The 18,620-nt window shown below is 43.5% G+C and overlaps 1 protein-coding gene across 1 annotated transcript in view; it reads right to left on the reverse strand.

The window, feature by feature from the left end:
* lama1 (laminin, alpha 1) overlaps positions 1 to 11,915 on the reverse strand; it is a 28,973-nt gene extending 17,058 nt beyond the window's left edge. Inside the window, exons 1-19 of the mRNA XM_076085285.1 lie at positions 11,864 to 11,915; positions 8,375 to 8,545; positions 7,692 to 7,804; positions 7,423 to 7,474; positions 7,130 to 7,320; positions 6,619 to 6,798; positions 6,422 to 6,511; positions 5,555 to 5,672; positions 5,138 to 5,316; positions 4,087 to 4,180; positions 3,818 to 3,975; positions 2,541 to 2,681; positions 2,254 to 2,409; positions 1,823 to 1,924; positions 1,523 to 1,737; positions 961 to 1,072; positions 552 to 662; positions 346 to 473; positions 182 to 268 (exon numbers count right to left, since the gene is read on the reverse strand). Coding sequence (XP_075941400.1) covers positions 182 to 268; positions 346 to 473; positions 552 to 662; positions 961 to 1,072; positions 1,523 to 1,737; positions 1,823 to 1,924; positions 2,254 to 2,409; positions 2,541 to 2,681; positions 3,818 to 3,975; positions 4,087 to 4,180; positions 5,138 to 5,316; positions 5,555 to 5,672; positions 6,422 to 6,511; positions 6,619 to 6,798; positions 7,130 to 7,320; positions 7,423 to 7,474; positions 7,692 to 7,804; positions 8,375 to 8,545; positions 11,864 to 11,915 — 2,450 coding nt within the window. The remainder of the gene's footprint in view (positions 1 to 181; positions 269 to 345; positions 474 to 551; positions 663 to 960; positions 1,073 to 1,522; positions 1,738 to 1,822; positions 1,925 to 2,253; positions 2,410 to 2,540; positions 2,682 to 3,817; positions 3,976 to 4,086; positions 4,181 to 5,137; positions 5,317 to 5,554; positions 5,673 to 6,421; positions 6,512 to 6,618; positions 6,799 to 7,129; positions 7,321 to 7,422; positions 7,475 to 7,691; positions 7,805 to 8,374; positions 8,546 to 11,863) is intronic.
* Positions 11,916 to 18,620: the final 6,705 nt, after the last annotated feature.

The raw sequence follows: 18,620 nt of genomic DNA on the forward strand, positions 1-18,620 counted from the left end.
TCGCATGACCACGTCGCATGACACGTCACATGACACACGACCACGTCACACAACACATCACGTGACCACGTCACACGATACGTTACATGACCACGTCACCTGACACGTCACATGACACATGACCACGTCACATGACACGTTCCCGATTGGTGGAATCGAAACCCCGGCCTGCCGTCCTCACCTCTCACAGCTGAGTCCCGTGTATCCGTCCCGACACTGGTCACAAGACACCTGGCCGGACGCGTCCAACACGCAGGTGGGGCTGAAACTGAAGCACAACTACAGTATTACGTCCTCTGGACAAACAATAAAGCTTTGTCTTGAATGGGCGGCGGTGTGACGGACCTGTTGGACGGCTCCGTCAGAGGACACCGACACAACCGACAGTCGCCTGATGTCCCCTCTGTGACGTCGCCATAGAAACCAGGAAGACAGCGGTCACACTGAGGACCGGTGGTGTTGTGGGTACAACCCTGAGGACAGACGGACACGGTTCACAGTTGAGTCTTCATTCTTTGTTGTTTATCTGTTTTCTTTGAGTTCAGACTCACCAAACAAACCCCGTCGAGGTCACACTCCGCTGCGTGGTCGTTACACTCACACTGCATACAGTTTCCTCCAAACAAGACTCCTCCCACTCTGTAGAACCCTGAGAGACACGACTACAACACAGAGTACACACTACGTTACACAGTGTACACACTACGTTACACAAAGTACACACTACGTTACACAAAGTACACATTACATTACACAGTGTACACACTATGTTACACAAAGTACACATTACATTACACAGAGTACACACTACGTTACACAGAGTACACACTACGTTACAGAGTACACACTACGTTACACAGAGTACACACTACGTTACACAGAGTACACACTAAATACAAGACAATACAGAGGACCAGTACTAGCAGAACTAACAGTACTAGCAGTTCTAGCAGTACTTACCTCACAGGAAGTGCCACTGTAACCCCACGGACATTCACACGTCTCCACAGCGACCGCCTGACGACCAGAAACTGAACCAGAGTCAGCAACGTCCAGAGACACTGAACCCAGACTGAAAGACAGACAGACAGAGAGACAAACAGACAGACAGAGAGACAGACATACAGACAGAGAGACAGACAGAGAGACAGACAGACAGACAGAGAGACATTAGGTTTTTTAAAACATAGACCACAGTTGAGGACTTAAACAGAGACCTGGTTATACAAGGACTTAATGACTGGTAGAACTGGTCCTGGCACCCCGTACTCACACTGTACCCCCCACAAGATATTCCCGGGGACACGGTCATAAACCTTCTCCAAGTCCACAAAACACATCCAGAGTAGCTGGACAAACTGTCCCGATCACTCCAGGGTCCCTGCAGGATAGCTGGAGCTCAACCTCCAGACCCCTTCTTTAACATTGTGGACCACTACCCAGTATGCCAGTCCTCAGGTGCCCCCCCCGAACCTCTAATAGACCCTAAAGAATCAACCAAGACCAGATAACAGGTTCTCACCGTATCGGCCCTTCGGTGGAGGCGTTCAGGTGAACTCTGACCCTCAGTGATGTCACCTCGGCCAGGACCGACAGCAGGTCATCACGGGCGACGGGAACACCTGTCTGGAGGTCCAGGAACCTCTGCGGGGACATCGTCACAGCAACTGAGCGCTCGGCCAGCTCGGAGAGGAAGAGGAGGAGAGGAGGAGAGAGACGAAGAGCTCGGCCGTTTCCCTGGAGACGAGGGGGGGGGGGTTCAGTCTGGGTGTTTTAGTCCTTCATGGTAATCCTCAACTACATTGTTATTGTTTCTCCTCACCTCAATGATGATGTCAGAGTGGACGGGCAGAGAATGGTCTTCATTGTCCAACGGGACATCATAGACCAATGAGTAGTTCAGGGAACCTCCGAAAGAAACCAGCTGGACAGAGAGAGAGAGACAGACAGTCAGTCAGTCAGATGGAGAGAGAGAGACAGACAGACAGACAGAGAGAGAGAGAGAGAGAGAGACAGACAGACAGACAGACAGACAGATAGAGAGAGAGACAGACAGTCAGTCAGTCAGTCAGACAGACAGAGAGAGAGACAGAGAGAGAGAGACAGACAGACGGAGAGACAGAGAGAGACAGAGAGACGGAGAGGGAGAGAGAGTCAGACAGAGAGAGAGACAGAGAGAGACAGAGAGACAGGAGATCATGTTGCTGTTGACTGAGTGATGTTTAATGACCAAATATGGAAGTGCTGACTCACCTTGTTGCCGAGAAAACTGTCGGGCGCCGCCCACGACAACACCTGTTGGTGGGCGTGGCCAGATGAGTTGTTGGGGATGGGGAGGTCGTTGCCGTGGACGACATGGGGGGTGCGGAGGGACTTTGAGGGGCGGAGCCAAACATCTGTATGAAACACCTGAAAAAAAATATATAAGAAAATAAATTCTAACATATAATGGCATCAGAGATAATATGATATCCTGCTGTGGTACCCGAGTACAGGTGTGTGTTTGTGTTTGTGTAGCTGGGTGCAGGTGTGTCTGTTACCTGAGCTCTGGACCAGGTGGAGCTCTCACAGACGTCCGACACACCGAAGCAGAAACAGTCGGTGCAGCCGAGCGGGTGACTTGCCTGCAGGTTGTAGAAACCTGGTTTACACAGATCACAGTGAGCCCCCATCACGTTCACCTGAGGAGGAGAGAACAGGTGAGACGGCTGAGAACAGGTGAGAACAGGTGAGACGTCTGAGAACAGGTGAGACGTCAGAGGACAGGTGAGACGTCAGAGGACAGGTGAGAACAGGTGAGAGGTTAGACAACAGGTGAGACTTCGGAGAACAGGTGAGAACAGGTGAGACTTCAGAGAACAGGGGAGAACAGGTGAGACGTTAGAGAACAGGTGAGAACAGGTGAGACTTCAGAGAACAGGTGAGAACAGGTGAGAGGTTAGAGAACAGGTGAGACATCAGAGACCAGGTGAGACTTCAGAGAACAGGTGAGAAGTCAGAGAACAGGTGAGAAGTCAGAGAACAGGTGAGAACAGGTGAGACTTCAGAGAACATGTGAGAACAGGTGAGAGGTTAGAGAACAGGTGAGACTTCAGAGAACAGGTGAGAGGTTAGAGAACATGTGAGAACAGGTGAGAGGTTAGAGAACAGGTGAGACTTCAGAGAACAGGTGAGAGGTTAGAGAACATGTGAGAACAGGTGAGAGGTTAGAGAACAGGTGAGACTTCAGAGAACAGGTGAGACTTCAGAGAACAGGTGAGACGTCAGAGGATAGGTGAGACGTCAGAGGACAGGTGAGAACAGGTGAGAGGTTAGACAACAGGTGAGACTTCGGAGAACAGGTGAGAACAGGTGAGACTTCAGAGAACAGGGGAGAACAGGTGAGACGTTAGAGAACAGGTGAGAACAGGTGAGAGGTTAGAGAACAGGTGAGACTTCAGAGAACAGGTGAGAACAGGTGAGAGGTTAGAGAACAGGTGAGATGTCAGAGACCAGGTGAGACTTCAGAGAACAGGTGAGACGTCAGAGAACAGGTGAGAAGTCAGAGAACAGGTGAGAAGTCAGAGAACAGGTGAGAACAGGTGAGAGGTTAGAGAACAGGTGAGACTTCAGAGAACAGGTGAGAGGTTAGAGAACATGTGAGAACAGGTGAGAGGTTAGAGAACAGGTGAGACTTCAGAGAACAGGTGAGACTTCAGAGAACAGGTGAGAACAGGTGAGAGGTTAGAGAACATCCTGTTGGGACCCACAGCCTGGGGGAACACAGGTGTCAGGTGACCCTGGTGCTGTGAGTCCAGTATGACATCAGTGGGTTCACCTTGCAGGTACAAGTGCTGCAGGGGTCTGTGTTGGTGCTGCCAGACAGGTGACACTCACAGCGAGAGCACTGAGGGAAGTCTCTGTATCCAAACGCACAGCGGTCACATCGCCGACCTGTGAAACCCTGCTGACACACACACTGTCCCGCAGACACACCTGTACACACAACACACAGCTACGATGAGGATTTACATGAAGGTAATAATACTAACAACAACAGCAGTAATACTACTACTAGTCTAATACTATAGTACTAATAACAGTGACCTGGCTGTGTGCCGTCTCTGGTGCAGACTGAAGACTCTGATCCTCTCAGATCACAGTTACACTCGACACAAGGAGAGTCTGAATATGGAGAAACCTACACACACACACACACACACACAAGCAGACAAATATATGATTTATTATATAATTTCAGCAGGTCTGTAGTATTGTTTGCAGTATTTGTCAGTACCTCAGCAGGTCTGTAGTATTATATGCAGTATTTGTCAGTACCTCAGCAGGTTTGTAGTATTATATGCAGTATTTGTCAGTACGTCAGCAGGTCTGTAGTATTATATGCAGTATTTGTCAGTACCTCAGCAGGTCTGTAGTATTATATGCAGTATTTGTCAGTACGTCAGCAGGTCTGTAGTATTATATGCAGTATTTGTCAGTACCTCAGCAGGTCTGTAGTATTATATGCAGTATTTGTCAGTACGTCAGCAGGTCTGTAGTATTATTTGCAGTATTTGTCAGTACCTCAGCAGGTCTGTAGTATTATATGCAGTATTTGTCAGTACCTCAGCAGGTCTGTAGTATTATATGCAGTATTTGTCAGTACCTCAGCAGGTCTGTAGTATTATATGCAGTATTTGTCAGTACGTCAGCAGGTCTGTAGTATTATATGCAGTATTTGTCAGTACCTCAGCAGGTCTGTAGTATTGTTTGCAGTATTTGTCAGTACCTCAGCAGGTCTGTAGTATTATTTGCAGTATTTGTCAGTACCTCAGCAGGTCTGTAGTATTATATGCAGTATTTGTCAGTACCTCAGCAGGTCTGTAGTATTATATGCAGTATTTGTCAGTACCTCAGCAGGTCTGTAGTATTGTTTGCAGTATTTGTCAGTACCTCAGCAGGTCTGTAGTATTGTTTGCAGTATTTGTCAGTACCTCAGCAGGTCTGTAGTATTATTTGCAGTATTTGTCAGTACCTCAGCAGGTCTGTAGTATTATTTGCAGTATTTGTCAGTATCTCAGCAGGTCTGCAGTATTATATGCAGTATTTGTCAGTACCTCAGCAGGTCTGTAGTATTATTTGCAGTATTTGTCAGTACCTCAGCAGGTCTGTAGTATCCGGCGCTGCAGGTCTCACAGTTGATGCCGGCGGTGTTTTGTTGACAGGTGATACAGACTCCGCCCCCTTCACGAATGCCGCGAGTGTTTAAACTCAAAAAGAGTTCAGAGACGGTCTGATTGTAGAAACAGTCCACAGCTTTGTTGTGACAGTTACACTCTGGGAGACAGACGGGTAGAGAGAGAGAGAGACAGGTAGAGAGAGAGACAGGTAGAGAGAGAGAGAGACACAGGTAGAGAGAGAGAGAGAGACAGGTAGAGAGAGAGAGAGACAGGTAGAGACAGACAGACAGAGACAGATGGGTAGAGACAGACAGACAGGTGTTTTGAAACAGGTTGACCCACAATCAGTGTGTTTAAAGGTGTTTCTATTTTTCTGTCCACTCCGTGCTTCTTACCTTCACAGGTGTTTCCCTCGGAGACGGTCCCAGGTTGCCATGGCTGCTGGTGGTAACCGGGGCAACAGTGGTCACAGCTCTCTCCACAGGTGTTGTGTTCACACACACACTGCAGCTTCTGTTCACACACACACACACACACACACACACACACACACACACACACACACACACACACACACACACACACACACACACACACACACACACACACACACACACACACACACACACACACACACACACACACACAGGTTGAAGGTAGTGGTTAGATCAGGGGTCTTCAACGTCTTTCAGGCCAAGGACCCCAAACTGATAGAGATGGAGCAGGGACCACCGATTATATATAATGTATAACATTGTGTTTTTATTAAATGGGCCTCGTGCCATGTATAAACATACCTCTTTACTGTGCATTCAATACTAAGCTATTCAAATAATACACAGGTTCATATATTAATGTTTCTATAACCCCCTAGGGGTCACGGACCCCCTGTTGAAGACCTCTGGTTTACAACACTAAGCAGGTAAATGGGGCGACCGTGGCTCATGGGGAAGAGAGGGTTGTCCGGTAACCGCAAAGGTTGGCAGTTCGATCCTCGGTTACTACGTGTGCTACGCCGAAGTGTTCCTGAGAAAGACACTAAACCCCTAACCACTCCCCTAACCGCTCCCCCTGCTTCTCCCTTTATACAGGGTAGGTCAAATGAGAGAACGATTTCCCCTTGCGGGATGAATAAAGTATATAAAATTTTAAATTTAAAGAATTAAATTAAATAGGTGAAGAGGCGTTCAGGTGTTCAGGTAAACAGTGGAGGAGATGTACAGGTAAACGGGTGTAGAGGTGAGCAGGTGAAGACAGGTTACCTTGGTAACTTGGTCCAGCGGGCAGCTCTGGGCGTGGCCATAACAGATACACATCCCCCCCACAGAGATGTCTTTGATGGAGTAATAATACTGAGAGACAAAACATGAACATGGTGAAGCATTAAGCAACGACCTGTTTTATTAAATGTGACCACACAGCTCATCCACAGCTGTCTCTCTCTAGCAGCCTGTCTCACCCTCCTGGTGACGATGGGGTCGATCTCTTGGGGGTCGCGGGCGCTCAGCGTCATCAGGTCGGCGTTGAGCGTTCTGATTCGCTGAAGCTTCAGTCGGATGAAACGAGCCGACGTGAAGTTCAAGAGTTCAGAGGTCAAATCATCGGCTCCGGGTCGGCTGTTAATCAGTGAGGTGTGAATCTGGGACAGAGAGACAGGTACAGAGGGAGACAGGTACAGACAGAGACAGGTACAGACAGAGACAGGTACAGAGAGAGACAGGTACAGACAGAGACGGGTACAAAGAGAGACAGGTACAGAGGGAGACAGGTACAGAGGGAGACAGGTACAGAGGGAGACAGGTACAGAGGGAGACGGGTACAAAGAGAGACAGGTACAGACAGAGACGGGTTCAGAGAGAGAGACGGGTCAGAGAGAGAGACAGGTCAGAGAGAGAGACAGTTACAGACAGAGACAGGTCAGAGAGAGAGACGGGTCAGTGAAGGACGTCCAGACAGACAGCCTGTCTCACCTCTCCATGCTCCAGAGGGTTCAGTCTGGAGTAGTAAGACGTGCAGATAACCTCGGTGTCGCTCTTGTAGGTCGGAGGACCGAGTCTCGGCGTCATGTTGTAACGAGACAAACACTCAGAGTCACTGATGGCGTAGAACTGCCAGGGGTCAAAGGTCACACCGTCCAGAGAGCGCTCCAGGATCCAGTTACCTGAAGGTGCAAGACAGGTCAGACAGACAGACAGGTCAGAGAGACAGACAGGTCAGACAGAGAGAGAGACAGACAGACAGACAGACAGACAGACTGTCTCACCTGGTCGAGGAGAGTTAGCTGCCTTGATGATGATGTAAGCGACCTGAAAGATCTGAAAATAAATACAATACAATCAGAGAACAGGGGTTACAATCAGAGAACAGAGGTTACAATCAGAGAACAGAGGTTACAATCAGAGATCAGGGGTTACAATAACAGAGCAGCAGTTACATATATCTGTAAATCAGTGAGAGGTAGCTGTGTCTGTTTTGTGTGTGTGTGTGTGTGTGTGTGTGTGTGTGTGCGTGTGTATTTAGGTGTGTTATTACCTGTTTGAGGTCCAGCGTTATTGTGATCCAGTGAAACTGACGTCCGTTCTTGATACTCGGACTCTGCCACCAGTGATTCGTCCCATCGATGGCGTTTGTGATCGGATGACGTTCTGAACAACACAAACATCGTCAGTATTTCCACTCACCCCCACTACCTCTCTGGATAGTACCTGTAACAGTTACAGGTTCAACCGGATACAGCATCCTGCTGCAGCCATATGAAGCTACCTAGCTAACTAGCTATCTAGCTAATTAGCTACCCAGTTACCTAACGACCCATCTATCCAGCTACCTAGCTAACTAACTACTCAGCTAACTAGCTACCTAGCTACCCGGCTACGCAGCTAATTAGCTACCTAGCTCCATCCTCCTTTTTGCCCGTGAAATGTGTATTCATCCTCCATTGGAAATAGTCCCCAACAATGTGACTATTTCCTACTGTTTGTTTGATAAAACCAAAATTACGAGCTGTTTGAGGAGATTACTGAGACAAATTTACCAATATATTCATGTTTTTTAAGCTTTTCGTCTTCAACCAATTGGGTTGTAGCAGGGAGTCGGACATCATTTAGAGACGCACTAATATCTGTGTTGTTGTGTCTGTAATGATTTTCATTTGAATCCGAGATTCGATCAAATAAAAACACCGGACTGGTCCTTCTGTCGTTCTGGTTCTGTACCTTTGGTCAGGACGGAGTTGGCGTCACATCTCAGGCAGTGTGGGTTCTTGATCTGTCGTCCTGGAACGTGTTCCACCAGTTTACAGTAAACTTCAGGTCCGGGATCTCCACACGTGGCGTTACTGCTGATCACTGCGTTACTGGCCAAGTTCAAGATGGCCGGGAACAGACCTGGAATACACAGCTAACCGTTAGCACCCTGAACAGACCTGGAACACACAGCTAACTGTTAGCACCCTGAACAGACCTGGAACACACAGCTAACTGTTAGCACCCTGAACAGACCTGGAACACACAGCTAACCGTTAGCATCCTGAACAGACCTTTTTCTGCTCTGCTCCACTCTGACCGTGATGTCATCACTCTAGGACTGAACGTTCCGTGCAATACACACCCATTATAAAATCTAAAAAACGGACCCAAAATGTTCCTGAAACTTAATCTGTGACTTCATGAAAACTGTGCTAGCTATCAAAATGTCCATTTGGCTCAATAAAGTGCAGCGTTTTGTCTACGTTTTAAACTTTGAATCATTTTTCTACGTTAAAGTATGGCTCGTCAATATGGGCCCCGAAACCCAATTCAAGTGAATGGAGAAATTTTGCTCAGTTTTTCGGGATCTTCGGGAAAACCGCTGGGCGAATCTCTGAGAAAAGTCATAGCACATGATTCCCGATCAGGCCGCACATTTTTATGTATTTTTTGCGCAGGTGTTGGCAACGCTGTGTGAGGAGAAGTGCGCCAAACTTTTTGCACGGAAGAAATAAGCCCGCAGGTTTATAGTCAGTGTGCTTTTGCACAGGCAGTTTTACTGCCTTTGTGCTACAAAGTCACACTGAATAAACATCTTCAATCTTCAGGACTTTCTAAATGATTTATCTATTTGCCATTTGACATCCATGGTGTCTCTGATTTAACAAACTGAGGACAGGTACCGTCTCTGTCCAGCAGAGGGAGTCCAACGCCTCCACTGAAGAGTCATTTGTTCACAAACACCTGGACACTGTTGACGCCTCACACAGACGTCTTCATGCAGACGAGGTCTGAAGGTCTGTGTGTTCCCACAACAAACTCTGTGTGTGTGTGTGTGTGTGTGTGTGTGTGTGTGTGTGTGTGTGTGTGTGTGTGAGAGACCACCCCGTTGATGTTATCACACCTCCACAGCTGATCACACACAACAGAAATTAAAATGGAGGTGTGTGTGTGTAATAGAATGTGTTGAGTCAGTGTGTTGATGTTCAGATTGACCTCTGACCCATCCCCCACCAACACACACACACACAAAGAGATGAGGCCTTGTGGGGGGTTTTAGGGTTTTTGTAACTGGGGGGTAATTTAGGGGGTAGAGAGGAAGAGGGCAGAGTGTGATTGTTTACAGTAATTACACACACACACACACACACACACACACACACACACACACACACACACACACACACACACACACACACACACACACACACACACACACACACACACACACACACACACACGTTGTTTCCCAGTAGGACACACAGTCTGTCTGAAGATCTTCATCAATATGTTGATCAACTGATCAACTGATGAACACAAACCTCCAACTAAGACGTTATACAGGTTAAAGACACAGAAACACCCTCTACTGTGGTAAATACACACTCTACTGTAGTAAATACACACTCTACTGCATTAGAAACAGACTCTACTGTGGTAAATACACACTCTACTGTAGTAAATACACACTCTACTGCATTAGAAACAGACTCTACTGTGGTAAATACACACTCTACTGTAGTAAATACACACTCTACTGCATTAGAAACAGACTCTACTGTGGTAAATACACACTCTACCGCAGTAAATACACACTCTACTGCATTAGAAACAGACTCTACTGTGGTAAATACACACTCTACTGCGGTAAATACACACTCTACTGCGGTAAATACACACTCTACTGCATTAGAAACAGACTCTACTGTGGTAAATACACACTCTACTGTGGTAAATACACACTCTACTGCATTAGAAACAGACTCTACTGTGGTAAATACACACTCTACTGTGGTAAGTACACACTTTACTGTATTAGAAACACTCTACTGTAGTAAATACACACTCTACTGCGGTAAATACACACTCTACTGTAGTAAATACACACTCTACTGCAGTAAATACACACTACTGCATTAGAAACAGACTCTACTGTGGTAAATACACACTCTACTGCAGTAAATACACACTCTACTGCATTAGAAACAGACTCTACTGTGGTAAATACACACTCTACTGTGGTAAATACACACTCTACTGCAGTAAATACACACTCTACTGCATTAGAAACAGACTCTACTGTGGTAAATACACACTCTACTGCAGTAAATACACACTCTACTGCAGTAAATACACACTCTACTGTAGTAAATACACACTCTACTGCGGTAAATACACACTCTACTGCAGTAAATACACACTCTACTGTGGTAAATACACACTACTGCAGTAAATACACACTCTACTGTAGTAAATACACACTCTACTGCATTAGAAACAGACTCTACTGTGGTAAATACACACTCTACTGTAGTAAATACACACTCTACTGCAGTAAATACACACTCTACTGTGGTAAATACACACTTTACTGTAGTAAATACATACTTTACTGCAGTAAATACACTCTACTGCATTAGAAACAGACTCTACTGTGGTAAATACACACTCTACTGCAGTAAATACACACTCTACTGCATTAGAAACAGACTCTACTGTGGTAAATACACACTCTACTGTGGTAAATACACACTCTACTGCAGTAAATACACACTCTACTGTAGTAAATACACACTCTACTGCGGTAAATACACACTCTACTGCATTAGAAACAGACTCTACTGTGGTAAATACACACTCTACTGTGGTAAATACACACTTTACTGTAGTAAATACACACTCTACTGTAGTAAATACACACTCTACTGCGGTAAATACACACTCTACTGCAGTAAATACACACTCTACTGTAGTAAATACACACTCTACTGCGGTAAATACACACTCTGCAGTAGAAACCAGCAGCAAAAGCTTAAAGTAACGAAGGCTGAAACATTTCAACTGAAATCATCAGAAGAACAATAGACTCAACACATAAACTCAGGGTCATCGTGTCTCACCACAACCTGTCTGTCTCTGGGTGTCTCACTCACTACACACACAGACAGACTGCTGACATTGTTGTTACACAACAACACATTTCATTATTTTATGTCATTCATTCTGTCAAATTAAAAATGTAAATTAATCCAAAATGACACAAACTGGATGAAATCTGCTTCACATTTATTTTAAAATATCAGCCACTCAAATTTTAAATAACCTCAACTCTGACCCACTTGGAGCTAACAGCTAACAGAGCTAACAGAGCTAACCAGCTTATGGAGCTAACAGATCACAAAACTAACTCATAGAACTCAGTAGAAGTTACAGTAGAGTAAATATAAACTGTCTCACCTCTCTGTTGAGCTTCAGTCTCCATCAGCAGCAACAAAAGCAACAACTTCATCTCTGATTCTATCTGGTCTCAGACTAATTCTAACTGGTCTCAGACTGATTCTAACTGGTCTCAGACTGATTCTAACTGGTCTCAGACTCTTTCTAACTGGTCTTCTCTTGTTAGCTGCAGAATCAATGTAGTGAAGAGGAATGTGTTGCTGCAGAGACTTTCTCATTCATTCAGCTCCATAAGAGGGGGAGGGGGTGGACTGAACCATTTAATTTGGTTGGGGGGGGTTTCTTCTTCCTCTCTAAAGGATGGATTGTGAAACTTGTCTCTGGTATGCTGTTGCTGTTGTTTACCAGACTCTCTGTGATTAAAGTTTACTTCTTCACGTTTCATTTAAATCATCAGTAAATATTTAAACTTTTTGTTCTGATGTCATTAGAAATGATTCAGCCGGGAGAGTTAAAGTTTCATCTGAACATCTAAACATCTGCAATTCATCAATAATCAATAATCAGTGATCAGTGATCAACCTTTACTGAGAGGGATGTAAAGGGTTAAATCCTGTCGAAACAGCGGTCTGCTCCTTTAATTCTCCATTCAGATCAATCTATTGTCTCAGGGGGGGGGGGGGGGGGGGGGGGTGCACCATGTGTGTGTGAGAGAGAGAGAGAGTGTGTGTGTGTGTGTGTGTGTGTGTGCTTCTCTTGTTCATTGAAGGTTCCACTTGTTTGATCTTTTCTTTTGTTTCTCTTATAATATAACTGAAGCGTCTGAAGAAAACAAATATCTTTATTTTCACCACATGTTCTCTCAGTTTATTTGAGGAGTAATGACATGAATAACTAAATGAATAAAGTGAGAGAATCTTTGTTTCTTCATGAAGTTGAATGTGTTTGAGGCTCGACAGCGACCTCTAGAGGACAGAGTGAGAAACACAGAGCTGGAGGTTTAAATCAGAGGATTAAAGATTAATGAGCTTTAGTTTCCTCATTAAGGTCCAGAACATTAATGTTTAACGTCTTCTATGATTTACTTCCATATATATTGAAGTATTATCAGTTGTATTAACGTCTGTATGTTTCATCAAATAAATAAAGTTTAATTGAATAATATCTAAACAATATTTATTGTCCAATTTTAAATTTAACTGGATGAATTATAAATAATAAAAAATTAATAAATTTACAGAAAGTAAATTATAAATAAATAAATGTTATTTAATAAATTAAATAATTTAATTATTTTTTATTATTTAATTTAATAAATTATAAACAGAAAACGTTTGAAAAACGTTTATCTTAAAATAAAGTACTTAGAAAAATGTATTTCACTGAATTGTCCTGCAGCTTTAAATTCAGTCCATTCAGGTGTGAAGTGATGATATGATCTTTATCAGAGAGCAGGGACTTGATCTGTGGTTATTGAACCACTTGTTTCAGCTCTACTCCTCTCTGTGAGCTCATGTGTTAGGATTCTGATCGTATTGGGCTCTTAGATTGTTTATCTGTGACTTCGCTCCGTCTTAATTGAATAATTCTCTAATTATCAGTTTTAGGTCCAGGGTCCAGATACAACGGGGTCTGGATCCGGACCGTGGTCCACCTCTTAGTGACCTCTGGTTTATGACATAACTCTAAGAGGATCTGTTGTACGTCCCATCATGTTACATATACGACCACATATTATAATAAAATAATAAAATAATAAAATAATAAAATAAAATAATAAAATAATAAAATAATAAAATAATAAAATAATAAAATAATAAAATAATAAAATAATAAAATAATAAAATAGGTCCTTCGCTCTGACTTTGTCTGTGCTCGGGTCCTAATAATAATAAATACTGCAGTAATAATGCCTCTGGTTTACAGCTGTCCCAACTGAAAAAAACACAGGCCATGGATCACCAGATCACGGCGAACAAGAGCATCACTAAAAACAAATCTCCCGGTAGATAGCTAACTAGCTTTGTCCCTCATAAAAACACTGACCATGGTGGTGAAAGACGGAAACATAGGGTGCCATGTTGAGAGTGTTATGGCCATAACTTCTGGACACAGGGAGAAATCGCCCCCCCTTTGCTCTCAATCGGCTCCAAAACACAACAGCAGGTTAAAGTAAAAATCAAATGGATTTATTATCCAAGAAGCATAAAAACAGATACAGACAGTTACAAACCGAATCACACCACTAATAACAAAACAAACGTATATATAAAATGAAAGTGAGATCCAACCCGAGCCACCCAGGAGGCTGGTCTGCCTCCTCGGTGGCCAGCAGAAGATCTGAAATCCCCCAGAGCTTCAAACCTTTTGTCTCCCCAGAGTTACATTCCTCAGCTCATCGATCAGCTCATTGATTGGCTGAAGTCCAACAAGCCCCCTCTGGGCCGATGCCCCATTGTCCTGATGTTAACACCTCAGCCAGCCACTTTCACACAACCCCCGCTCCAGCACATTCCTCCCCCTCTCACAGACACTTAATGCATGAAATGACCAGACTCCTACAAGTAAATATACTGTATCACATTATATCATAATTAGGAGCTTTGAAACTTCTCACAAGAGCCATATAGAGACAATCGAAAGGAAAACACAGCGGAAATCTGTATTAAAATGATTTGACAGCATTTATTGTTTATTCCATATACAAAAAGATAAAATTGAAATAACCTTTTTCTACAGTGACTTTTACTTGTCGGTAACAGGTTGTGTGTGTGTGCGTGTGTGTGTGTGTGTGTGTGTGTGTGTGTGTGGGGCGTCACTGAGACTAGAACTACATTCATTCACACCGTAATGATTCTGGCACTGGGTGGAGAGGAAGAGATAGAAATATATACAAGGGATTTATGAAAATAGATAATAAAAGAGAGAGAGACACACACACACACACCTTCTGTTTCTCATAGAAACATCTAGCAGGAGCTTCTCTCTACAAACCACCACAGTTCAATAAAAGAGATGATGATCTATGTTACAGTGATCGTTCTTTAAAATGAAAATCATAAAATAAAAGAACTTACTTGAACCTTTTGAACAGCATCACAACAGGATAGACATGACCTGGTGCTTTTACTTTGTTAAATTACATCTCTTCCTGCCTGGACGTATTTATTCCATCTGTTGTTTTACGTACATTTATATTTATATATATTTTAAAAGACTCAACCAAAAACAGCTTCTCTCACATGTCCTCTTGTTTTCTTTTGTCTTTTTTCTTCAACAGAAATGAAAACCAGCTCTCAGCTCGTAGAGTCAACAGATTATTTTTCTTTTTTATAACATGTTCGTTAAACCAGTTTGTCTAACAGACTGAAAAATAAGGTGCAAGATTTACATCATCATCATCATCATCACCATCATCTTCATCATCTTCATCATCATCATCATCACCATCATCTTCATCATCATCATCATCATCATCATCATCATCATCATCATCATCACCACCATCACCACCTGATGGAGAAGGACTATTGCAAAGATGGCCGCCTCTTAGTTTGATCTCTGTGTATACATATATACATATATATGTATATATATACATATATATATATATATATATGTATATATATATATATATATGTATATATATATATATGTATATATATATATATATATATATACATATATATATATATATATATATATATATATATATATATATATATATATATATATATATATATATATATATATATATATATATATATATGTAGCATTTTTCTTGTTAGAAGTAGAAGAAAAGAAAATGGAGATTGTCGCTAGTTGTCCCGGTGACAACACCCGTCAATGAGGCCGTAACGTTTTGTCGCAGCTCGTCAGAAAGGGAGCGGACTAGTTAGCGTGTGAGCTAGTTAGCTTGTGAGCTAGTTCGTCTCCATAGCGGCAGGGAGTGAGACGGAGAGATCTCTCCGACACCAGCCCGCTATTTGGCTCTTTTTCTGTAACCACAGTAGCATTGAAACATCGCGGAATTAGCTAGCTAGCTAACAAGCCAGCTGTCTGCTAGTTAGCTAGCTTGTTAATTCCACCATGTTTCAGTGCTACTGTGGTTACAGAAAACCATTCAAACAAAGTCTCTCTGCTTCACAACGTTACTCGTTTAATCTCATTATTATGACCTCATAATATTGAGATTATGACCTCATAATAATGAGATTATGACCTCACCATTTTTCACGTGATATTAAGACATCCGTTCGATACTATAAACACAACACAAAGAGAAATAGAAGCGGCCATCTTTACACACCTGTTTTGTTTGACCACGATGAAACCCTGGACAACGTGCCCAGGAAACCCTGTGCATCTGCCTCTGGCCAATGAGAGCCCTGAACCAGATTATAAATGAGTCGGTCCATCTGTTTAACTAGCGAAGGCCCAAAGATAGAGACTCTCAGGCACTTGTCTGGAAGCATCACAAGCTTTTAAAACTGTCTTTTTAATTTTAATTATTTGCTGCTCGCCGCATCCTCCCGCTGGTTAGCATCGACGCTAACGAGCCACTTCGTTTAGTCTTCCCGTTGTAGTTACGTTCATTAGCCCAACATGCTACTTTGAGCTTTGTGTGCTATCTGAAACATTTAAATGAGTTTTAACACATTTTTAACACACTGTCCAAACACATTTTCGAGGCTTTGAAAATGAATAAAACGCTGAAGGTTGAGTGTCAATGAACTGTGGTAAAATTCAGCAGCTGGAAGTTTTTACCGTGTTGACTCAATGCTAACAGCACAAGCTAACGTGCTCGTATTCTTGACATGAATACATCTGAAACTGGTGTGAACATGACATTATGAAGGAAAACATCTGTCGATTTAAACGAGCACATTAGCATTTGTTAGCATTCAACGTCTGGTTTCGCAGTTGGGATGCTAACAGTAGCGGCGCGGTCGGTTGCTAACCCGTGAACGTGGTAATGAACGTTTCTGCCTGTGTGGCTTTAATGAGGTAATATGTTCCTGAAAACACCTGGAAACACCTGGAAACACCTCGATCTGAGTCCGGCTGTCACTTCAAACTGAATATTACTGACATTTAAATTATTGCAAGTTTTCTCACATTTGTTTGGTTGAATTTAATCATCATCTGTTATTGTGTATTAATCTGATATTCTAAATGTATTTATGAACAAACATCCTGCTGTCATAGTTAAGGAGACAAGAGAAGGAAGCAAGGAAGGAGAGGAAGACGAGAGAGAAAAGGGAGAAAGTCGAGAGATGTGAGGAGATAAAAAACACACAAGGACACAAGTGGAAGAGGCTAGGAGAGGAGGGAAGGAAAGGAGACACACGTAGAGAAGTGAGGAAACAGGAATCATTTGAGGGAGCTGGAAGACGAGAGGAAGTGAGAAGGAGACAAAATGAGAAGTAAGGAGGCAAAAAGGACACGAGTGAGATGAAAGAAAAGATGGAGGAGGAAAGGAATGAGGAAAAGAAGGGAAGAACAAAGGAAAGGAGAGGAAAGAAAACGAGGATGAGGGAAGGAGAGAAGGAAAGGTGGAGACAGAGGAGCTCAGTCCAGGTGCTACTATGAGATCGGCAGTTCAGTCTAAAAAAACACAAAACTTTATTAACTATTTACAAGCTGGAGGTTGGAAACATTTCTTCAGTCAGTTTGGAGGTTTTATGTAAAAACTAAATAATTAAAAGTTCACAGTAAAATAAATCAGGTGACGGAATAGAAACCCAAGTTTAAACGTAGAAAAGTCTTCTGAGGTATTTCTGCTGTATTGAGGTGATTTGTGGTTCATGAGTCGTTTCTTGTTTCTCTTTTCTATCGTTTATTCAACAGTGTTGAAACGAACGACGCTCCTCGAACGCATCGTCTGGATTCACTGAGAGTTCAAAGGAACAAAATAACAAAAACCAGAGAAACGTGTTCCTCATCGTGGTGAAGCAGCATCGTACATACACACACACACACACACACAACACAGACAGAGACACACACACACACACAACACAGACAGAGACACACACACACACACAACACAGACAGAGACACACACACACACACACACACACAACACAGACACACACACACACACACACACACAACACAGACACACACACACACACACACAACACAGACACACACACACACACACACAACACAGACACACACACACACACACACAACACAGACAGAGACACACACACACACACACCACAGACACACACACACACACACACACACAACACCGACAGAGACACACACACACACACACAACACAGACAGAGACACACACACACACACTACACAGACAGAGACACACACACACACACACATACACAACACAGACACACACACATACACACAACACAGACACACACACACACACACAACACAGACAGAGACACACACACACACACACAACACAGACACACACACACACACACAGACAGAGACACACACACACACACACACACGCACAACACTGACACACACACACAACACAGACACACAACACAGACACACACACACACACAACACAGACAGAGACACACACACACACACAGACAGAGACACACACACAACACAGACAGACACACACAACACAGACACACACACACACAACACAGACAGACACACACAACACAGACACACACACACACAACACAGACAGAGACACACACACACACACACACACAACACAGACACACACACACACACAACACACACACAGACACACAGACAGAGACACACACACACACACACACACACAGATGGATTTTGGTCCCGGTTGAAAGAAAAAAAC

The sequence above is a fragment of the Anarhichas minor genome, unplaced genomic scaffold (genome assembly GCF_050575085.1).
Source record: "Anarhichas minor isolate MPS153535 unplaced genomic scaffold, ASM5057508v1 ptg000148l, whole genome shotgun sequence".
Taxonomy (NCBI): Eukaryota; Metazoa; Chordata; class Actinopteri; order Perciformes; family Anarhichadidae; genus Anarhichas; species Anarhichas minor.